This window comes from Thunnus maccoyii, chromosome 4 (genome assembly GCF_910596095.1).
Source record: "Thunnus maccoyii chromosome 4, fThuMac1.1, whole genome shotgun sequence".
Taxonomy (NCBI): Eukaryota; Metazoa; Chordata; class Actinopteri; order Scombriformes; family Scombridae; genus Thunnus; species Thunnus maccoyii.
Window position 1 is genome coordinate 9,487,864 of NC_056536.1, and position 24,248 is coordinate 9,512,111.

The 24,248-nt window shown below is 39.4% G+C and overlaps 1 protein-coding gene across 4 annotated transcripts in view; it reads right to left on the reverse strand.

Annotated features, from left to right (window-relative positions):
- Positions 1–699: 699 nt before the first annotated feature.
- Positions 700–24,248, reverse strand: part of cfap74 (cilia and flagella associated protein 74) — a 52,661-nt gene continuing 29,112 nt past the window's right edge. For 3 of the 4 annotated variants that reach the window (XM_042410226.1, XM_042410225.1, XM_042410223.1), the window contains exons 23-40: positions 19,211–19,298; positions 16,863–17,036; positions 16,330–16,463; positions 15,932–16,208; positions 14,376–14,510; positions 14,035–14,168; positions 11,425–11,559; positions 10,269–10,378; positions 10,093–10,148; positions 9,546–9,665; positions 9,114–9,269; positions 8,804–8,942; positions 7,486–7,640; positions 7,132–7,264; positions 6,046–6,179; positions 5,398–5,532; positions 2,115–4,692; positions 700–871 (exon numbers count right to left, since the gene is read on the reverse strand). In XM_042410226.1, the coding sequence (XP_042266160.1) occupies positions 4,588–4,692; positions 5,398–5,532; positions 6,046–6,179; positions 7,132–7,264; positions 7,486–7,640; positions 8,804–8,942; positions 9,114–9,269; positions 9,546–9,665; positions 10,093–10,148; positions 10,269–10,378; positions 11,425–11,559; positions 14,035–14,168; positions 14,376–14,510; positions 15,932–16,208; positions 16,330–16,463; positions 16,863–17,036; positions 19,211–19,298 (2,320 nt within the window). In that variant the 3' untranslated portion in view covers positions 700–871; positions 2,115–4,587. The remainder of the gene's footprint in view (positions 872–2,114; positions 4,693–5,397; positions 5,533–6,045; positions 6,180–7,131; positions 7,265–7,485; positions 7,641–8,803; positions 8,943–9,113; positions 9,270–9,545; positions 9,666–10,092; positions 10,149–10,268; positions 10,379–11,424; positions 11,560–14,034; positions 14,169–14,375; positions 14,511–15,931; positions 16,209–16,329; positions 16,464–16,862; positions 17,037–19,210; positions 19,299–24,248) is intronic. The other variant, XM_042410224.1, reaches the window with a different exon arrangement.

Consider the following 24,248-nt stretch of genomic DNA (forward strand, 5'->3'; position numbering starts at 1 on the left):
GTGGCCTCCAAAAACTTGTAGCACTGATTTTATAAATTCATATTCACTAACATGATGGGTGGTGTTCACATAACAGACAGGGAGACAGAGACACACATACACGGCCCGTAAGTAGCACTATCTCACAGCATTAGCGAGAGATCAGAGGAGAAATCAGATTAGAAAAAGAGGCAAAATGACAACACAAATATTGCCTAATATGATCTCATACATTTCATAAAACGAGTGACATTACATGAGGCTAAGCTCATAATGACCTTGCTTTTTATAGGCGGGTTGGGGTACAGTAATCTGATTTAGCATAATCTCCTACAATCTCTGATAAATGCTTACGGCATGTATCTCTCAGAGAGGTCAGATCCTATTGGTCCGTTTTGCAGCATTACTGACATCTGCCGTTCACATGCGCACGGCCTCGTTCCCACACACAGTAGGACCGCCTTTGGAGTTTTTCCAAGTGAGCTCTCATCTTTGTAGTAATTTAACAATTTAAATGTGACAGATTGATTGCTGATTGATGCTGTTGTCAGTTCTGGATTATTCTTTATATCAAATTATTTAAAGACTGATGATGATACTCCAGTCATTTGGAAAACTGTTAAACAGTGTGTACAGTGGGTGTGTAATCATAGTATGAGAATCCACCTTCTACTTCCTTCTAAAGCACTGGTTTGAAACTTGAAAGGACACATACTTGTATTCTTTATAACATATAGTGTACATTTATTGTACATATTATATATGAGATGTGTGACGTGCTAACTGGGGTTAGGATTAGGGGGTTAGGGGTTAAGGTAAGTGGTTGCTGAGTTTTGGTGAGTCTAGCAGGCTGGCTGGAGGACAAACCAGGTGCCTCCCGCTCTGCTGTGGACTGTAAATGAAACATGCGTTACATGCAGCACAATGTTTAACATACAGAAAGTAAAATATGCACTACTATAACTGTTACTTTCACTACTGTTATTACAATAATCACTGTTACTGTTGATACAACTACTACTGCTAAATAAAAATACGTATACAATGTACAAAGTAATTTTCGGATTAAATTATCTATTGTTTGTGATTTCTTACATATATGGTAACATCCCTACTTGTATTTATGTGAATTACATGTATATTTGATGTATTTTTGGATAGAACTGTATTTATCACATTTTTTAAGATCTCACAACTGTGTGCAATCTGATTGTAATTGTTTCATTATACACGATCATGTATTTGGAGCTTAAATAAATACCAATAAATTTTATATTGTTCATTTTTGATCCAGAAAGGTCTAACTATGGACTATATTCTCCAGAACGAAGTCAGGAAAAAGGTGGCAATCCATTATTACAAAGCATGTTTTGATCTTAAATAATAGACTGACATGTCTAACTATATACATAAGTGTAGCTTTCTATGCATTTCATGTTTATTGATGAAATCCTGACTTTCAATCTTTCCATTTTCTGGCCTTTCACACATTTTATGTCGTTGTTGTGTCGTGTTTTTTCATGCACAATCCACAGGAAACACTGAAAGAAGCTTTACTTTCTCCAAAATTTCTAAAACATAAACAAAGTAAAGAAAAATGGACACCTAATTTCAGACGCATACGCTGACTGGATCCTTTATCTTCATGTAGTCTCAGATACTCAACACATCCTCATTTTAACTAAAGTTCATCATCATTCCCATTATAATCAAACATTTTTTTGAAAACAGGCTTTTGAAAAATGGCCTCAATGCTAGTTTCTTAATATTGAAAGAAGATATATTAGATGTTTGAATATACCGTGTTTTGAAAAAAAGAGATGAAGAAATTTACAATCAATCAATAGTGTACAATTTGTTATTTTGTATCGAGAAGTGGATACTCGTCCTCTTTACCCATCGACTTACTAAACATGATGGACTCTCATAAACCACCTTGATTGGGTGAAGTAAGCTAGAAAATGCATTATTCTCTAGTCCTATTAAAGTAACCTGTTAATAATACACTCACATATTTTGTAATTCCCTAAATTTCACTGTTTCAAACACATTGCTTTAAATTCCATAACATTCCAGGAATTCCATAACGCCTGGATGAAATGTGGGGACATTAGGAGCCTCCTGGTGGCAGGTACCTGTAAGTGCAACCATGTAGTGCAGTGAAGGCCCAGTCTCAGGCCTGCAGGATGGGAGTGATCATCTGAGGACAGACTCAAAATCAGGTGAAATGTGTTTTTACCTTCATTAACAATCAAATATCAGCCAGTAAATTTCAGCCACAGGATGATGTTCCAGTGTGATGTGTGAGGATTTTACTCAGTGGCATCGTGTCCGCAAAAATAAAGAAAATCCCTCAATGAAGCTGCTAATATGCTGCGAAAAGATACTTAAACTTGTCATAGCAGGAAAAGCACAGATATCACTGATTACATTAACGATGAGTCTGCTCCATTCAAGTGTCCCAGTAAACCATGACAGAGTGACAGCATGAACAATACCAGGACCCTGAAACTGAAGCAGCTGAACTGAATTCAGTCTTAATATTATTATTTACACCTGTACATGTCATAATGTCTTCTGTGAATAAGGCCTTTCCAACAATTTAATTACTGTGTTTTTAAATGGACACTTTTAACATTCTTTGATGGTCTAAATGCTCTTTAACTGCCTTTCTTCCCATGACAAGAACACAATATTTAGAAAAAATACAAATCATCAGCTCACTACTATGCTATTATTGGTGATACTACAGTTACCATTCATTATTTACAGCCTAAAGCTGCAAATGCTGCTTCTAATACTAACAGATCAACATGGCAGTCTACGCCTGATCAATGTAATTTCACACAAAAGGCTTTCGTACCAAACCACTTGTTTTCTATCGCTCCACATTCTGTGTCATATTTCACAGACTGCACCTTGTTTGACCTCAGTATGAACTCCATTCACTCCATGAGTACAGTACCAGCAGTGCTACAGTATGTACTGTATACATCTGCTGGCTTACATCAACTGACACACCCAACCCTGATATAACCGCTGCTTACTTGGCCCTACATGCACCCCCTGGTGGCGGAGTCAGGTACTTTATAAAAGGCTGAGGTACAAAACCTGAGGTCTTCTTGTTGCTCTTCCTCTGCTTTGGAAGCAACATCCTCTAATGTATTGGAGAGGAATTCATGCATTTCAAGGCAAACATCAAAAATTGCAAAAAGATTTGTCCTAGAGTAAAAGGCTACGGTAGGTCAGCAGGATTTTAAAGTCTCCTCATAATTCTAGCTTTATAAGAGGTAAGTAATAGAGTAATACAGAAATTCACAATTGTTTTGGCTCAATTTGTACAACAAAGAAGTTTCACTGTGCAAAACTTTAAATGAAAAGAGCAAAACTGACTTCCTAAATTGTTACTTTTGAACACGAATGCTGTGCATACAAAGTGCAAAACTCAAAATTAGATGCTCAAGTCTCAGAGTTCTCCGGTTCAAACATTTATTACTAAAAATACAGATCACTATATCAATGTTTGCATTTTCTCCTCATTTTAATATCACCCAGATGAGCAACATTACATACACTAAATCAACTTAACTGCAAATGACTTCACCACAGTAACTCGGTTTTTTTCCTTCTGTTATCAACATGTAATGTAATGAGTTTCTGCTGCAGTCGTGTCAGTTGTGTTTTGCTGTTTTATGCTTTCCAGCATCTTTGTATTAGCTTACTGAATTTTCAGTGAGTGACTGAAATATCTAATGTTAGGTGTCTATTGTGGTAGATAGAGAACAGAACGGAGTGTAGTGTTTACTGTAGTGTTACAGTCAGATTCATGGCTTCATATTTACAGTATATTCAGTAAATAAAATTTAAAAAATCCTCCAGTCTTCCTTTGTGTAACTTATTATTTAACATTTACTTCTGTGTAAGTTGCACGTTTTTGTCAGTGCTATTTGTATTATCTATATGACCACTATGTACTCTCTCTCTATATATACTACAGTATACACTGTATATACTATATGTTTTGATGGGAATTCCTTATTCTTTGACAACAAAATTTGAGTTCAACATAAGGGTTTAACACGTGTTGTGAAAACTGAGATGAAGCAAACATAAAATGCAGTAATACACATTGTTTTAATATAAATGTCTAATTTGTGAACACTGTACATATAGACGGTAGATATAAATGTGACTGGCAGTTTAAGTTTACAGTAAAATCTTTCAGTTGAAGTCACAAAGAAGGAGGAGTCTGTATCTGTCTTTCAGAAGTGGTCTGTTGGTTCTTGAAAGAGTGAATAAACATTTAAATAACGATCTGCAGCCTTCTTTAAAATCTGTTTCTATGATCATTTCTGGTTGTTAGACTTTCCACTTTGCTCTGCATTGTGTATAAGACCAACACGACAAAATAAGATATACTGTCTGTATAATTGGTTCAACTCAGATCCTCAGACAAACTTCATTAATTCCACCTTTAATAACTAGATTCATATCATAAATAATGAATTTATTTGTTATGGTGGCCACATATATACACAATATATCACGTGTCTTTGTCTCTTGTGCCAGTGTGTGTGTGTTTCGCACTGGCCGGTATCCAGGTAGAGGTCAGACAGCAGCGGTGGAGACCAAAGCCATCAGGGTGACTCTGTAAACATTTGTCTCATCCCCCTTTAAGGTCAGAGGAACACACATCTGCACCACCTCATAGGGCTGAAACACACACACAAGCATACAGTTCATACAACCAGCTGATGCAGTGTGTTCATAAACAAACACCTGATGTAACTGAAGTTCAAAAGTCTTGACACATGACATCAGAGGTTGATGGTGGCAATGCTGTTAGAGCTGCTGATATATGAGATTTTGTGCCAATATTTTTACTCTTTTGATACCAAAATAAGCAGGATTCAGTGTTTCCACCATGATTCAGTCCTTGTCAGAATGGAAATGGCTGTAAAAAGCTGAAACAGATTCTAAACTCAGATTTAAAAACTCTGAAAGGTGAAGTCATAATGACATTTATTCTTGTCACAGTAAATGAACAGCTTTTTTATGTACTTGAAATTTTGAGTAATATTATTTTTACCTAAAGATGCTTTGACTTTTTGATGAACAACTTCAACTAATCAAACTGTTCGGACTTTTATGTTTTGATTACTTTACAACATTACAACACAATGGATGTAATTAAGCTTTTTTAACAATGATGAAGTGAAAAATATGGGTTCTTAAGGTATTTTACGACACTGCATCTGTTGTAAAGTACAGATCAAAACCACCACCAACCCCCAAGTTGTTACTAATTCATGCAAACTTTAATCTTTATCTTTATATTTTATCTTCTTCAAAGGATGTTTTTTTTTTTTTTTTATTCAGTAACAAAAAGCCAACAGCAGTCCATGTTCTCCTCCTCACCTTGTATCCACTCTGGGGAGTCCATGTGAGAGTGATGGTGCATCTGTGGCCTGGCTCCACGCTGCCTCTGCTGGGCTCCACACTGAAGCCCTGCTGCTGCAGAGACGCCACATTATCCCAGAGAAACTCACCATTCTGGGAAAAAAACAGAGAAAAGATGATTTTTTTTTTTTTTTTTTTTACCAATTCCTTAACTGGAAAAATGGATTTGAGTATATTTATGCTTCAACACTTTTCATTTTATAACCTAGAAATATTTATGCTATGTCAGTCTAGTTCTGCTAATAAGACGCTTTCCTTCACTGGAAAAAAGGGGGAAAAACATGGCAGCAACATTTTAAGAAATCTGCAACATTTAAACAATAAAAACTGAAAACATTTTGTACATTAATTAGTTATTTACCCATATTTTCTGAGACAGATTGAGGAGTCAGATGGATCACAGTGCAGCTGTATCATGATATCCTAATATACAGTATAATATTCAGTATAATGATGACGAATAACTTCATCTCTGCTTTGAAAAGGTTGTTAACCCTCTCATGATGCATCACAGTGTGCTTGATGAAACAATTTGCAGCAGTCAGTTGCATAACTGAGTAAACCTACTGCTTTTCTTGTTCTGGATGTTTGCGCTGACCACATTACCTTCTTACTGGGCTGTGTGGAGCGGATGCAGCCCACCTGCAGCTCTCTGACTGCAGGTTTGATGGTCCCTGCGCTGTAGCTGGCCCGCAGCGTCACCAGCACGGGGAAGCTGGGCTTTTCCATCACCTCAGACTCTAGATATAGATGACACACACACACACACACACACACACACACACACACACACACACACACACACACACACACACACACACGTTGGCTTACTGTCACTACTTCAAAGTAAAGTTGTGTTAAAAATGGCAACAGATAATCCTGGCACTACAGGAGTATGTTAGTGTTTTAATTTATGTCAAGTACTGGTATTTGTGGCCAAGGAGATGTTGCATTACCATTCAGCCATCAGGATGATTTTCTACCATGTCAGACATCTCTTAGCTTCCACTCTCTTCTTTCACTGATTAGCCCCTCTCCCCTTTTTAGTTAACAAGTTAAAATCAAACACACTTTTCTGATCCTTTAACTACTTCCTTCTTTACGACGCTCCTAATATGCAGACTTCAACTTGAATTTTGCTGGGTGTCAGTGAGAAACTTTCAGATTCAAGCTAACATGTCCGTCCCCACAGGAGCCTTGTTCCTCTGACACAATCATAGCGAAGCTCAAGGTCTTATCCAGCTGCTGATGTTATCTTCTTGCACAAACACCTCTTTGAGTTAGTCAAACTTGAAGTAACCTTGGAGGTGTGCCTATTTTTTACACACAGATTTTGCAGTAAAATATTATCTGAGTGCTGGTGACAAGCACACGACCTGCCAGCATGCTACGATTAACCATAAATGACTACATTACACACCCCGCCCTCGCTCGCATAAATCATGGAGCACGTCTGCGAGTTATTAGTCATCTTTATAGCGTCTTTATTTCCTCGGCCTGATTTCCATGTCTTGTTGGAGCCATCAGTGTCTTTGAGAATATGATTGAAGTTAAATCAGTTTCCACTGATAATTCCCATAGATAACAAGTGTAGCACTGATCAGTTCCATTTAATCAAGCACAAGTGCATCCTGTGCATCATATGATAGGTTGATGACACTGAAGACTAGAGGAAGGCAGAAGCTACTGTACCTGTAAGCTGAGGTTGACTTGTTATCAGTGGAGGGAGGAGGGATTCAACGGGCACAGTCAGCAGGTCTCCTCCATGCAGATACATGTTATGTGAAGAGGCTGCACCCCTCAGATCAATCACACACACTTTACTCTAAGAGACAGAGATGTCACAGGGTTAGAGTTGTTATATCATGAAGCCCAGAGTGAATAAAGGACATACAGGGTGCAGTAAGTACACTCGAATAACAGCAAGGCACTGTGGGACAGCACTTTGCCTGGACCATGTGATGAGGTTTATAACCAATATGAAGGCCAAGGTCAAGCTGAGTGAAGAAATGCATTCAAGTGTGTGTGAGTCTGTGTTTGTGTGACCTTATTTGTGAGCTCTACGGTGAGTCTGTCGGAATAGTTGACGGACGGGTGGTCAGGCTGAAAGGTGACAGTGACGTCCTGGCTCTGTCCTGGAGCAATGCTGCCCTCTACTGGCACCACACTGAACACACTCAGCCCACTATGGCTCTGGGTTCCTGTACAGGATACAAAACACAAACTGCTACTACTTATGTTTACTAATGTTACGTCTGCTACTAGTACTGTTGTTAAAAACGATGAAAACAAACCTTATGATTATTTTACTGAGCTTATAAGAAATTTGGACATATATTCATGAGAAAATCATGAATGATGAATGATTTCTTGTCCTTCAATAGCAGCTTGAGGCTGGTGTCAATCAAAGCTGTAACTAACTGAGAACAGAAGATGTTCTCAGTTGTCAGTATTCAGACCCTACTCCTGAAAAGAGAACTGTTTTAAAAATGAGAGGGGTGGAAAGGTTCAACATCCATGTTGACCATAATTACAACAAATTTACAGCTAATAAATATTTAAATGCAAGAAACTATTTTGTCAGTGGAAGTCATTGAAACTATATATATTTTCTTCTCACAGCCACAGATAAAAATATATAATAAATTAACTCTCCTCTAGCCATCCACTTATCTAAAATGTTGACATATTCAACATACAGTACAAGCTCTTGAATGCTCATTTCTGTTTTTTGTTACTTTTTAAATGATCTAACTCCACTGTAAAGCACTATGAACTGGACTCATTTTGTAACTTTACTTTTACACTGAATCTATAAAAAAACACTACCTGCTATTGACGCACAGCCTCTTTTGCACAGCTCACATCCCACAAAAATTTTACATGACATTACATTCATTGATTTGACAGACACATAACAAGTACAGTATGAGAAAAGCATTAAGAAATGGTTTGTATTTTTATCTTTCTCATGTGCATATTCTGATATATAGAGCTGTGTGTTCATTGTGACAAATTTAAGTACAAACGATAGCATCTCAGTGAAATGAAGGGCCATCATGTTCCCCCAGAACAGCTTCAGTGTTCTTTGACAAAGATTTTCCAAGTGTCTGAACTGTGCTGGAGGAAAGAAGATCATTCTTGAGTGCCTTTGTTGGGTTGAGATCTGGCGACCATGAAGGCCAGAGAATATGACTCAAATTTTTTAAAATATTCATCAATTCGACAGTTCCTCAACAGTGTCCTTGTGTCCTGCAGGCATTTGCATTTGTAGTAGCAGCTCTATATCTTTTTCCTTTTGTAGCTCCAGCAGTCACAGTTGTCAGGCTCCCTGGCGAACTGTGCAGTATTAATTACAGCTTACCCACAGTAGGCTGGACCTGAGAGTCTGTGTAGCTGCCCAGCAGGAAGGCCACCTTGTCAGCTCCACCCTGAGGCCTGGAAGGAGCGAGACTGGACAGCAGCAGCCTGAAACCCACCGCCACCACCGAACTATTCTGCAGCTGTGAAACAGGACTGAAAGTCATTATCAAGACTACCAAGACAAGTTCTGGCCTTGATTGTTTTAAGACCAGGACCTGGATTAGACTTTAGCTGATAATGGATAAAATATGAAAATTCTAACATTTCTTCAAAACTAACAAGATGGAATCTCGTTCTCGTACTTGACTGACCTTCAGGACCTGCGAGGTGCTCTCCCTCTCCAGCACATAGCCAAAGTCAAGGAGACCTCCAGGATGGGAGCAGGTAACAGCGGGGACCACACCCTCCCCACGCAGAGTCATCTCCAGGATCATCTTGTTGCTTCGCACCTCCAGTGTCTCACAGTGCTACAGAACAGTAGAGGTGATGAGGTATTGCTCAATACTTGTTATTTATTAGTTACTGAATTATCTTTTATGAGATTTTTCTTTTCATAATTTTCAGATTGAGAGGTAGAGTGACAAATTACAAATGGATTAATATGGGATGTAACAATAATTTTGGATACTTTTACTTCACTCTGAGAGATACTGGTCATTCAATAGAGGGAGAAATGTTCATTTTTTAAATTATATTTAGTAATAAACTGGTGCTGTGTGTTAAATTCTAGACTGTTAACCCACCTTTTTCTCAAGAGTTGGACTGAAGGCCAGTACCAGAGTGTGTTTTTCTCCTGGTCTTATACATCTGAGAGCATTGAGAAGGGAAAAGGGGCCATATATGTCCAACACCGATGACCTCAGCTTGGAAACGGTCAAAGAAAAGCAGCAGTGAACAGTGAGATCTGAGGTCTGAGGAGTAATGTGGACATTGTTGGCAGAAATCCCTGAGACTGATATCTTGGAACCTGCACAAATTAAACCAAAACTGTCTGTGACACTGAATACCTCTAGAGGTAAGTGAGAAAACATGTCTTTGTAATTTGGGTGAACTGATCCTTTAATATCCGCCTATATATAAAAGAGGGACCACAGACCGCACACTATAGGGAATCAGCAGAAAACCATTTTGAGACTTTTCCATACCACTTAACACCACTGTTAAAGTTCTGAAACTGTAAGGGTTAAATGTACAAGCACATGCTGCATTTTTTTTACTGTGTAGAATTTTGTGTAATAACTTTAATAACTGTAATAACTTAGACAAGCAGTATTTGCGAAGAAAGGATACGTCCAAAGATTCCTTTGAAATGTTCTGAACTGTAAACCTTTTAATCACTTTCTCTCCTAAAAATAGACAGAACACAAATACAATACAATGAATAAATATGTAAAATCACATACACAAATGTACATCTGCAGTATGAGATGAACCATCAAGCTACATGAACATTTGAAATGACTCACCTACTGCCACGTGATTGAAGTCTATGACATTGTGTCCATTGTTGGATGTCACCACTAGAGGGGGCTGTACAGCAGGACACTGCAGCTTCAAGTAGAGAGTGTTGAAAGGACTGTAAAGAAGCAGATGCATCCTGATTATTCATCTGTCATTAGCCACAATACTATACATCCAACTTTTGGCAGCTCACAATCACTTTCATACAAATAAAAGTATTATATGAATAGACAATATTCAAAATACACAAAATACTTAAAAAATGCAAAGAAGACAATGTACTAAAAGATTGATTTGAAATTGCTGGTTACCCTAAAAAGTCAAAGGTTTACCATTCAAGAGCTGAACAGGTTCATGTATTTCTTTTGAAATACTCAGACTTAAGACAAGGTTCTCTATCAAATATTTAGAGCCTGCTGAACTTAATAATAATTGGAGTAATTGGAGAAAGATGCCAGGCTGCTGAACCAAACTGTAATGGAGAAAGGTAGCACACGTTCCACAACTGATGTGTACAAATAACTTCCATAGCTTCCTTGACATTTTTTGAGTTTCATCAAACCAGCTTTGGGGTTTGTAAACATTGGTTTCCCATTTGTGATTAGCAAAGTTTAAAGTGTAAAGAAATTTCAACTCTCTCATTTTCTCCACTGTTTTCCCGGCAATTTCAATGATGATTCAATGATGAGTCCCCGTCTCGTAGAGGGGCCCTGAGTCAAAATCTATTTTTCCAGCCTTTTTTTAGTTGATTTTGTGCTTACAAGAGTGTGTTCTTAAAAAGGATTGCCCTTTTTATTTAAATGACCAAAACCTAATTGACACACAGCAAACCAGGGGCAGGTAGTAGTGTCTTTTTCTGGGCCCTATAGGGTTAATACAGACTCTGAGTAGTTGAGATATGTTTTTATATCAACAGCAGACTGTATGACTATGCAGACTTTTCTGCATAAATTAAAACAGTGGAAGTCTGGCAAAAGAGGCCATGGTTTAAAAGAGCTGGTTGACATTCAGATTTTACAAAATCTGTAAACTAACAGGAATTATGAACTGTATTGGGTCCAGTGAAGTCTCAAAGATTAAAGACATAATATGACACTAATCTGACATGGCAGGGTGTACAGTGTGTTTTACAGAGCTGTACGGAAGCTGACTCAGTGTTACCTCCATGCCGGCTGGGCCTGTCGGTCTTCCTCTGGAGGGTCTCCGTCCGATACGTAGCAGGGAACAGTGTACTCCCTGTAGTGCTGGGTGAAGGAGTACAGCAGAGAGGCTTTAGCCTCCTCATACTGCTCTGACCTTGCAGGAAAAGACATGAACAAATCAACAATCTTCTCACACTGAAACTCTTTTCATTCAAGTTTTCCAGCTCAGTTGAGATCATAATATACATGGTGTGATCACAGCAACTTAGAAGAAATTAAAATACTGATGAAATCATCTTGAGTTGTCTTAAAGGTCAAAAATGATGCAACACTATGTTTAACAGCACAGGAAACTCCCGAAATGATCTTTTTTCAACTTGAAGTCTGATGACTTTTCCTTGAGTGACCCCAACATTAGAGGAAGTGAAACATCACAAGGGTACAACGACTGTCTTCGGGTCATTTTGACCTGACAGTTGTAAAATCATTTACACACCATAGAAACCACACACATACACACACACAATGAGAAATTGAGAATATGTGTGTTACTGATTGACCTCACTGACTTTGTCTCACTGACTTTTTCAGATGTCCAAGAGGAACAAGAGAACAATGATTTAGAAGAGGAGGAGGTATCTGAAGAAGATGGAGAAGAATACAACATGATGCATCATCTTCAGATGAAGAAGAAATCTGCCAAGCTAAAAGAGCAAAATAACCTGGTCCTTGTCATCATATGACAACCAGGATGGGATGGCATCACAAAATGTCATAAGGATGACTCCAGGGCCCACATGATATGCAGTTGCCCAGGACATCGCCTGGGTGTCTGTTATACCTCTACAACCCTGAGCCTGAAGTAACAGTGGATGAGCAACTGGTTCCTTTCAGAGGTAAATTTTTATTTTCATATCTGTAATGTAAGTGAATTTCACCGTTGATTTTATCATGTATTGCTGTAATATCATTGATTTATGTGATTGTTTCCTGTGACACTGACAATAATTATTGATAATAATCTCTTTTGTCAAAAGGTCGCTTTCCTTTCTGGCAGTTTATGCCCAGCAAGCCAGCAAAGTATAGCATCAAGATATGGGTGGCCTGTAACACACAATCCAGCTATGCTTGAAAGATGCAAGTCTACATAGGGAAGCCGACCGGTGGAGGCCCGGAGAACAACCAGGGGATGCGGGTTGTGCTTGATGTGACTGATGGACTGACTGATGGATGTGACTCTTCTGAACTCAGCCAGCAGCCTCTGAAGAGGAAGATCACCATGGTTGGCACAGTTAGAAAGAACAAGCCTGAGCTCCCTCCTGCACTCCTTGCAACAAGGGGGAGAGGGCCTTCTCGTCAAAGTTTGCCTTCACTCCCACCTCCACTCTGGTGTCTTACCTCCCAAAGAGGAACATGAATGTGGTCCTCCTGAGCACACTGCACAAAACGACTGAGATCGGTGATCGTGAGGACAGGAAGCCAACCATCATCCTGGACTACAACCACAACAAAGGAAGTGTGGACAAACTGGACAAGGCGATTGGAACTTACGGCTGCAGCAGGATGAGTGCCTTCTGGCCCCTGGTCATCTTCCATAACATCAGTGATGTGTGCGCATACAATGCCTTTGTGATATGGAACAAGATCAACAATACCTGGATGCCTGATAAGCAGAACAAGAGGAGGGTGTTCCTGGAGCAGCTGGTAAAGGCACTTGTAACCCCACACATTCAAAGAAGGGAGCGCCTCCCCCACACACAGCAGCCTCTACAGCGCTTGTGAAAGCTGTTCAGGGGGAAGAATCTTGTCCTGATCCACCTGAGGCTGCAGCTGGAGCGGGCAAGAGGAGGAGATGCCAATTCTGCCCCCCAAAGAAGGAGTGTAAACCAAATACTATGTGCTGCACATGAAAGAAATACATTTGTAAAGTCCATGCACTCACACTTGCATACTGTCCCACATGCACTAATTAGAGTTGATTATGTTCTTCAAGTTTTTGTTTTGTACCTATTATCTTATTTTATTCTTATTTATTGTTGTTGTTTATACACCTTGTGGGTGGGGACACTGGTTCAAAAAATGGGAGACGACTAGTATTTTGTAGTTGAATTCCTCATTGTACAGAGTTTGTGATGAATGACAGGTTGTTTCTTCATGCAAAATAGATTTGAGGTTTAGAATTCAATTAAGCTGCAGCTTTATCTTATGGGTTTAGTGCAGCCGGGTCATTTTTGACCCTTAGGACAAAGGGAGTATACAGAATGTTAAGACTACACAAGGGTTATGCACTGGAAGTGGAGTGAATGTACAAGTAAAAGCTTTGAGTGTAATTTATATTTCAGTGTTGTCGGGTCTCAGATGTCTCTCCAAGTTATTAATTGGGTTTAGCCTACTTTCCTACTTTGAGATGCTTTCAGAGAGGATGTGGAAGATGTTTCCTAAGGAATGATTTATTCTCTTTCTGCAGCACTACGCTCTGATATTTGATAGAATATTTATTTATGAATATTTTTCTTCACTGGCATGTCAGTTCAGAAAACTGGTTGTGCTGGAAAACACGGGATTACAAAGCAAGCAGAAACATTGATGACATCAAGGATAAAAATGAAGTATAAATGAGACCTCCTACCCTGGCTGTATGTTGTCAGGATTTGGGGATTCAGTTAGTCTCTCAGGTTTGGGGCTGTCTGACACTTTGCTGTCCTTTGGATTCACAGATGCCTTCTTTCCTTTACTGGTTTCCACTGGGATCTCCTTTTTTATCTTCCAACACAGACATGAACATAGAGATGGGTTCATATTGGGGATATATAAATGTAGGGGCTACATTCTGTATAAATAAGTATGGTTATGAAAGTGTGAAAAAATCAGTAATCTGGTGATGTGTTCACATTTAAAACCCTTGTGGCAGCACAGATCGATCCTCACACTAGCAGGAGGTGACTGGAGTTGGTGGGAATACAGTCGTACCTCCTCTTCAGCTTGTCGGTTCCTCTCCAACTCCTTCTCACGGAGCAACTTGGCTCGATGGAGGAGACGCAGTGCCTCGTCTTTGATCTCCTGGTCCGACAGTCTGGGTCTGAACGTCACCTGGACCAGACATCTCTAGGTCAGAGGAGAGATGGAAACATGTCAGGAATTACTCATATGAAAAACAGATTTGAAGGGTAAAGCAAACATTTGTTAAAACTGTGCGTTGTACAGATTTTTCAGGAAACTTTTTCTTACTCCCTGGTCATTTTTAATTTAAAGGTTTAGATTAGTTTTGGCAGTCTCTTGTTCTGGGGTTTTCTCTTGTGTGGACCAATTCAAATGGACTGAGGAAGATAATCCCTCTGTTTTCCTATTGCAGACTATTTACTGGATTTCTCCCACCTGACCTCTGTTATACAGTTGAAAGAAAATAACACAACAGATTAATTGTTACTATAAACAGAGTGTGAGTCTGGAGGAAAGTTTTCCACTCTCAGCTGTTGGAAAATAGGACTTCAAGTCCAACTGTCACAACCTACATCAATAACTGCAACGATTTTCAAAACACCTGTACTGAGATAAATAATAATTTAAAATATTAATATAAAATTTATTTCAAAATTATTTTTTTTGTATTATATTCTTTGCCCATTAATTCTGTAGCTCACATGAACATAAACATCGATTTGAATGAGAAGTACATAATAAAAATTTGTTCACTTCCATCAGGTGTCCAGTAGAGTGCGTCATTACGCTATAAAGGCTTTTGTTGTGACCCAACGGCAGCGATGGCTGTTATTCTGTACAACTGAATTGAGTTGAACTGGGACTGGAGGAATTTCCTCTGTCATTATGTCTTTGATGTGAATTGTCATATCAAGTAAAATTTACACTTAAATGTGACAAGAACTTCCGTACACTCCTCCTAAAGCCCAGTTCAAACAATCTCGATTAACATTAGAGTTAGAACTAGGAATTGGATTATGATCATATGTAGTCACAGTCTAAAATTGTGATAAATTCTGGTTTTGCAACTAAAACAATGTCAGATAAAGTTTTGGCCATGCAGAAAAAAAATGAGAAACACAACTTCAGGAGATCAGGCTCCAAAAGATTACTGAGACAGAGGTGAGTGAGGTGGGGTCAAATTATTAGAGTTAAATAATTCTTCAGGTGGACTTGATTGCCAAGTTCTCACAGAGGCCCAGATATCCTGAACTTTAGTCTCTTGTATGGGTACTTTCTCACCCTGCATTTCCCATAATGTAACCAAGTGTCATAGTTCAATTTTGGAAATAGTAGTCTGACGAAAAAACTTAACCGAACATGTCATAGTCTTCATCAATTGATGGAGACTGAATACCATGAGATGCGGTTAAAAGCTTTAGAAAAAGCCAGTAAATGGATCTTAAATCATGCCCACAGTTTGAAATGAAGGCTTTTTATGTTATAAATTTGTAGTCTCCATGTCAGTAACCCTCAGGGTCATTTTCCTCACGACGTGTAATCTGACTGTTATTTGCCCCTTAAACATAAGTGGTGTTTTACTCCACCTCTCCACCCAGCAGGCGTCCTGCAGAAGGAGTGATCCTGATGTCTGAATCCTGGGGTGGGGTGAAGCAGAACAGCCTGGGTGCTACTGGAGCCATGGCCTCTCTGACCCCAAGAGGGGCTGGTTGTTTGGACTGGTTACCGTCAGTGTGATGGTTAATCAGGTGAAGTAGAGCGGTGGAGTGGTCACCAACCGCTGTGGCCCCAAACTTGACCAGAGAATGGGAGAGCTCCAGTGGAGGGCGGACACCCACTGCTCGGCAAGACAGAAGAAAAACTCTGAGGACAAACGAAAAGAAATCATTGAGCTATATATTCAAAAATATTCTGAACATAATCAACAAATCCATATACATGATATGACATTTAATTTACAAAGAATGAATGATTACATCTTAACCTGTTAATTCCAGACTTGCAGCTGAGCTGGAAATTGTACTCTTTGGCCTTGCTGGCACTGAAAATCAGATCAATCTCCAGGGTCTCTTGTGGGAGAAGAGTGCCAAAGCCATCGTTAGGTTGGACTTCCATAAACTGAAGTGTGAGGGGAACAAAAACAACACAAATTACTTAAATTTCCAATTTAAGGGTTGAGCAAAAGTGGCATATCTCAAAAAATGGGAAATGTCTCAGAGGAAAGGAAGGTAAAGCTGAATTTTAAACAGTGATAGTGCTATCTTAATGACTAAATTTAAGTCTCCTCCAGACCTGACATCATCAAGAGAGACAGCATTGATAAAAACATTATTTTCGGTGACATATAGTTTCTGCTCGTATCTGGATCCAGGCAACTGCACAGCACAGATACAGCAACATTTAACACAAGATAAAGTATTCACAGTACTGGAAACTAAAAACACAGAAGTTCTTGTCACTCAAAAGATTTCTTATAACCCCTCATCTACTTTGTCACCTCAGCTGTAACCACAGTACCTCTGGAACACCCAGGAAGCCAAAGTCCTGAGGCAGCAGGGACATGTTGGTAAGGCGAACACTGCTCCTGATGGACTGGTGAATGGAACAGTAGCCAAAGTCTACCTCAGTCCGGTCAAACTGCAGGTCTGAGGAGGTCATAACTGCTTGGACTGTGAAATGGACCAGCTGCACCTGAAAACACATAAAACATCTTTACAAATCTTTGGCCATTTTCATCAACATCCTTCAAACATGTTTGCCCTGCTTTGCTTTTGATGTCACATCTTATCTAGATTCCCTTTATTTCATTCTCACATCATAATAATTTCCGTGAAACATCATTGTGGTTTGATTTATATACTACAAAATGATTCCAGTGTTCTGTTCTGCTTTTTAAATCTTAATTATATATTTTCATATTCAGATTGAAGAGAACAAAGAAAGCAACAATATGAACATGGGAGTAGCATGGACTGATGTTTTCTAAAAATAAAGCCTTTTAAGTCTGTTATTTCACAAATATGAATATATGCACTTGAAGTATCAAATTAATCAAACTCATGTTTAAGGAAAGACCATTTTAGTCCCCCGAGCTGAAATGGAGCAACGCTTTTATGCATATAGTCATCCTTCATCATTGAGCAGCTGAGACGCAAGATGTGTGTATATATGTGTGTATGTGTGTTCACTCCAAAACAGGCTCAAAGTGTTAGAAACTGAAATCTCTGCACTAACCCATGCAACTGTTTATTGGTGAATCTTGTGAGCAGTGCTTTTTTTCTCGAGATGACGTCCCCTTGAGTCATTGAGTCAGTGTGCAGCAGATGACCTTGTTTATTGGTCTCTGCACCATTGCTTTCCTGGCTGCTGTGGCGTCTGGTGACCATACATCAGTGTACGTGTGTGTGTGCATGTTTCAGTGCCAGGAGCTCAGGGCCTGGGGCTGAGGGCAACAGCTTTGGTGCTCCACAGGAGCATCCTGGCTCAGTCTTTGGCTCCTTGTCAGAGCTGTGCTTCCCCTGCAATCCTCTCCTCTCCTCCCCTTGTCCTGGTAGAGACAGGCAATAGGGGCTGGACAGGGAGGGAGAGGGATGTGACGATTTGGCAAGAAAACAGGCCAGATTTAGATTTACTGAGAAAGAGGACTGGCATCAGTGCAACACGAATGTTTAAGCAGCTGCTCTGTATTTTTTAATGAAGGCTGCTGCTGACTAGTTGAAGGAATTCAGTTGCTGTAAGCACTTTATTTCTCCCTTCGAGGGCTTCAGAATTGACTGTTTTCATATTGCAAAATGCACACTGGACCTTGACAAGAGGTTATTTTAGATTTGTGCCTTGAGAGGAATGATTTGCTTGACAATTAATTGCAAATAGTCTCATAATCAGTGTTTGTTGCACTATGTACAACTAAAATAACACATCCATGATGTGGATGTGTCTTAAGCCAATAAATGTAATTCCAGTATGTCCTGGTTATGTTACGATAACCAATATAAATAAATGGTATAATATATGGTATAAATGCAGTGTACTGTAATAAATTTATATTACAATATAGTTGTACTCACTGTAGTCACACCAAGACAACAAAGATAATTTTCAAGGTGCATTTTATATGAAACAACCAAGCACTGAGTGTAAAATTCAGTTACATGTGTTGCTAATGAAGGGATGGAGCTAAAGATTACACTTTATAGAAAACAAGTAACAAGCTGCAGCTGAGAGGAATTCACTTTCAGATTCTGGGTGAATTTTGGATGAATTCAGTAACTATGGCACCGTGTTTTGTTCACAACTGGAACAAAGAAGCCTTTTGAACTACAGCTCTAATTTGCGCCTCTGACTGGCCTCTTCTCCATAGCAACGGCGGCCGAGGTTCATGGATATCATAATATTTAGAGCCATCTGCCGTGCCAAACTGACATGATTTTTCAATAACAAAGTTGAAATAATTAAAACTGGGGGCCATAACAGAAACCTATAGCATCGTGAGATTATCCGGAAGACTCCTGGGTGTCTAGATTGAGGAACATAAAGGATATTGTTAAAAGAAACATAATTAAACTTATTAAGGCTACATAACAAAGAACATTTTGAGCTTCTGGAGACATTTTCACTTAAACAATGTTGAATAACCTTTATGCTTGGCTTATTAACGCCCATGGAGTAACTGGGCCTTGGGGGTATGAGATAATTTTAGCTTGTTACCAGCAAAATAGGTTACAACCTTCAGTGGCTCTACTTCTGTTAGGGACAAAGTAGGACACAAGCCCTGTATTGCAGGATAAGTGCGATGTTTTCATGATCACAAGGAGGTTTACTATAAACTGGAACTATATGTTTACAGTGTAAAGTATGATACAAACCTGGCCTGCTACTTGCACTGTCATTGGGACCTCCAGGACTCCTGTATCTGTGTCAAAAAACGTCTTTGCATCTTTGGATAAGGAGCGTCTGTACAGTGGAAGAATACACACTATTATGCAAAGTAGCCTTTTATCATAAAAAGGGCTTTGTCCTTACATCATGTTCATAAACAAAGACACACAACACACAACAAACACGACTGAAACAGAGATTTTGAATTAATTTTTTTTTCTCAGTACATCAGATACCAGCAGTCAAAAGCCACAAGCCATTATTGAGCTTTTCAAAAAAAGACAAACATTCAGACCCTGAAGACCCATTACTTTACTTTAACCCACGACTGTAGGATCAGCTCGCCAGGGAAAGCAGGAGAGAGATGTAGAGTGCGCCTCCACACTACTGTAGGTTGTAGCCATGGTGATGGGAGACGTAAGTATGATTCAAAGAGGCCCAGTAGTCATGCACAGGCTTATGTAAAACTCCATTCCCTCAATATCTCCCTGTGTCAAGAGCTGCTCTCATAATAACATGTGTGTGTGTGTGTGTGTGTGTGTGTGTGTGTGTATATATGTATGTATGTATGTATGTATCGTTCATTATCATGTAAACAGTGGTCAAATGTCAAATGTAGTTTGTGGCTTCAATCCATCTTCCACCTCTCACTTTCTCTCCCCTTCTCCCAACATCTTTCTCTTTTTTCTCTGCTGTTTCCTTGCTTTTTCCTTCTCGTTTCTCTCCCGTCAACTGTCTTCTCTGTCTTTTCCTCTTACGCTCTTAATGCTGGATGAAGGCTTGAGAGCTAATGCTGTAAATGTCAGTGGTTTTAAGGCTCTCCAGATGTCAGTGTGTTTTTTCAAAGCGCTAGAAGCAAGCCTCGCCTTCAACGAATCTGTCAGATTCAGGTTCAAGGACAGGTTTGTGTTTCACATTTCCCAGGCCTTGTTCCTGCACACCACTGTTGTAAACATACTGTTCTACTATAACACCCTTTATGACTCAAAGGTCACTCCCTCATATGTCAAAATTAAATCTCTGCACCTCCGCGAGAGGAGTAATGAAAATAAGTATTTTTTTCTTCCTTCATAGCTTGACCAATGAGCACAGAGGGTGTATTTAAGGAAGCACTCTTGTTCTGCCTGCTAATAGAATCGCTGCTGGAGAGTCACTCTTGAATTAGCTTGGCAGGGCAGAGTGGAAAAGCCTGGTGGGACGTCGCCAGGCCCATATGCTCAGGAGAATTTTGCGGATGGATGGGGCTTCAGATTTGTCAGTGTCCTGCACAGATTTATTTGTGTGTTCTTCCTCTCTGTAGACAGATTATCCACAGTCTCGTCCAAAAGCAATTCTCCTCCATAGTCTTTATTGTTACTTCTGAGATTAGTGGAGGACCTACACAGTGAAAAAGTTTGTGGTACTGCTGTAGAGCTGCAGTGGATATTTGTAGAGGATTTCAACTGGCATTGCTGTAATAATTGGGCATAATTTCATGTATTTGAATAATTTTTAATCATCTGCGTGTACCTCCCTAGAAAACCTGGAAAAATGGAGAAGTGGTAAGAGAGCAAGGCTCCAAAAACTCAAAAGAAAGTAGAAGAATTTTGAAACAACGTAACTATCAGGAAACTATCAGGAGAGCTTTAGTGCTACATTTTACCTGATGGGAGCAAAAAGACTACATTGAAATAAATACATTCCTCGTCAATATGGACTTCTGTTTGGATTTCACCATTAAAGAAAAGTGATTATGAAAAGGATTACAAAACGGATTAAGAGGCTTAGGGATTTTTCAGTATGGGAAAATGGATGGACAAAAACTACAGTAAATGAAAAGAAAAGAACAAAAGAAATCGTAAAAATAATGTTGACCAAACAGGTTATGTTGTTCGCTTATTTTCCAGCAACTCATTGCATCATTAAAGTTGCCGATACTGGTGTGAGCAGAGTAATTTCCAGTGAGAGTATTGGTGGAGCTGTTCAGTGTAATCTGTAGCAAGTCTGAAGCAAATCATCCTTGTAATCTCCCTTTTATCAGCCGGAACTGACAGGGTGGGACACATTGCCCCACTCTTCAGAGATTACACCTAAAACCGCTCATTCAAGAGATCCTGTTCTAATGATCATGTTGTCAGGTTTACACTGCAAAAAATAAAGAAATAATTTTCATCTGGTCTTGAAAACTCTCTAGAGGCAGAATGTTTTACTTGATCCTGGAATTTCCAAACTAAAGAACTGAATCAGTTCTGAAGTCAAAACTGCAGGACCACTTAAGCCAGGTCACATCGCTTGGTAACATAGCTCAGATTTGAATCTGAGACATAAATGTGGTGATTTGAAATAAAACAGTCAGTATAACCTAGTTCCAACATTTGGGCATTTCTCTGGTTGAAGAAACAATTGACCAATCAGAGCATTGTGGGCAGGGTTAAAAATGGGAACGTCATCTTCTGACACAGCTACAGCAGCTACCTAGCTAGCTACATCTATGGAAAATAGTGATAGAAAAATAGTCACAAAACTGGTGGCAAGTATGGATGAGACCAATGGAAGTGTGCGGGTTGTGTAAGTTGACTTACAGCAACAATTACTCTTGAATTGCTATATTTCTTTGATAAAAAAAACAAAAACATTAACTCCAACTGAAATCGACAAAACAAAATAACTTCCACTCCCAAACAGAAATGGACTAACATGAACATGATGCTAGACAGATTGGGCTGTCAGTTTTCATCTGAAAGCAAATGAGCAGCATTCCTCTTAGCTGAACAGGATCACAAACATGTGAACCATTGGCCTTGCAGAGAGGGGATTATGTAGTGAATGGAACAATGCTGTGGAGTATGTGAGGGGAAAGAGTGGGCTGGATGGTGACAAATAAAGGTGGAGGAAGACAGTCAGAGAGGGATGAAGGAAAGCAAAGACGGTAAAGGATGTGGGCAGGTTGAACGCAATCCTTCAGAGCAGGAAGCAAGAATGTGCTCACCCTCTCCCAAAAGCCTGGGAGGGAAGGCAAGACGCAAACACCTGTGTAAAGAATAAAAGCTATGAGTCATTTTAGAAACCAGATTTAATAGTGTGTGTGCGCGTGTGTGGATGAGACAGAGAGTGAAAGCAGTGCTGCTAATAAGAATTTGGAAATCCAATCATAGACTCTGGCTATGAAGACTTGGCAGTGCCTTTTTAAATGACACACGGCCACTGCATAAAACAAAAGCAAACCTACCAAAAATCAACAGATTGTACAGCGCGATCCAACCATGACAGGGATGACACATAAAGGAACACAGCTTGCCGATATGCTGGAAACAATCTTATTTGGCATTTCTAGTATGATTTGTAAGAACGTTTACATCATGTGACATACATGTGACTTTTTTTCCTATCCAGCAAGATTTCTGGTCCAGGTGGAGGATATTCTTTGGGACCTTAGGGTGTCTTAAAGGATAATTGTGAGCTTATTTTCTTGGCTTTGGCCACAATTTCTACTGGTTAGGATAACACTTTACTCACATAGCCCCAGTAAGTACCTCTCAGGAAGATAAATTACTGAGCATCTTTTAAAAACACAGAAGGTCGATAACCGTAGCTCACTGTTGAAGCTATTTCCAGAATGGATTAAGAAGTATTCAATCCCCTGCACAATAAAAAACTATATATGTTTTGGATGTTGTGACTCCATTCTGTATTCATTATCATTATTAAAATATATGAATTACTCACTAATTGCTTTATTGTGCAGCTGGAATAGTTTTTTCATCCAAATGAGTAAAGCGTTCTTTAAGGATTCTGGAAATTCTGTCAAAACAGTGCTATGGTTGGATTTTCAGCCATGCTAATGGCTAGCTACAGGGATAGCCTCAAGCACCACCAGTAGGTCAAAAATTGTTTTATTGAAATATCTCAGACCTTTCATCTGGTGCCATGATTTCTGTTTGTCCAGTATTTTGGTTTATGACTAACTACCTGCAAAACTAAAGACATTCCCATTAGTCTCAGTTATACTGCTTGTTTAGTGCTAATTAGCAAATGTTAGCATGCTAACTCACTAAAATAAGTGAGCATTTGGCTCAAGGTGCGTAAGTACAAAAATGTACAAATGCTTAACTCTGTGACTCTGTGAGTAAATATATATACATATATATATGAGAAGATAATAAAACCATTCTTATTCCTTTATGATCCCATATATCTGATAAAATATGGACACCTTCAGTACTCCACTGACAAATAGAGAGGGACATGCCACCAGTGATATGAAAGTTTTTGAAGATAGGGATTTTTAGAGATCTGAGATTGATGGAGCTGCACAGTTTACCGCTGGACCTTTTATTAGCGACTCTGTTCCCAGATCTCAACAGTTAACTTATTGTAATGTTATCATAATTAATAGAACTGATAGCCAAACTTACAGAAGAGGATCAAAGTTGTAACAAACCGGAATTATCCTTTAAGAACAACAGTGTTATCAATGAGAGCACAGGGAACTAGGTCTGGTGTCTTAGGTTATGTAAGCAGAATCAGGGCCAGCATATAAGCAGTGGTGAATAGTGGACGCATAGAAGGATGAGAGTTTGAGAATAACAGAGAGAGACAGAATAGATGTAGAGTTAAGAGAGGGAAGTGAAGGAGCACAGAGAAAGAGGACTGTAGAGGTTGAGAAAAACAAAGAAGGAGAAGTACAGTTGAACACCGAGGTGAGAGGCCAAGAAAAAGAGAAGTATGTGTGAGAGAGTGGGAGAAGACAGCACAGAAGCGAGAGTGAGAGAGAGAGAGAGACAGAGAGAGAGAGACAGAGAGAGAGAGAGAAAGTGAAGTGATACAGAGGGAGTAGGGAGGGGGTGGAAGCTGTAGCTGTGCTAGTGCTCGTCAACGCTGCACCATCTCAGCAGCAGCACGAGTAATGTTGCACTCTAATCCTCGCATTAAAACCTCTGCTGATTCACTAAGGCAGATTACTGACATTTTCCCACTTTCCCCTCCTGCCCCGCTGCTGAACGATGACCAGCGTGTGCCCCCGACTTTTGTCATGTGCGAAGAAAA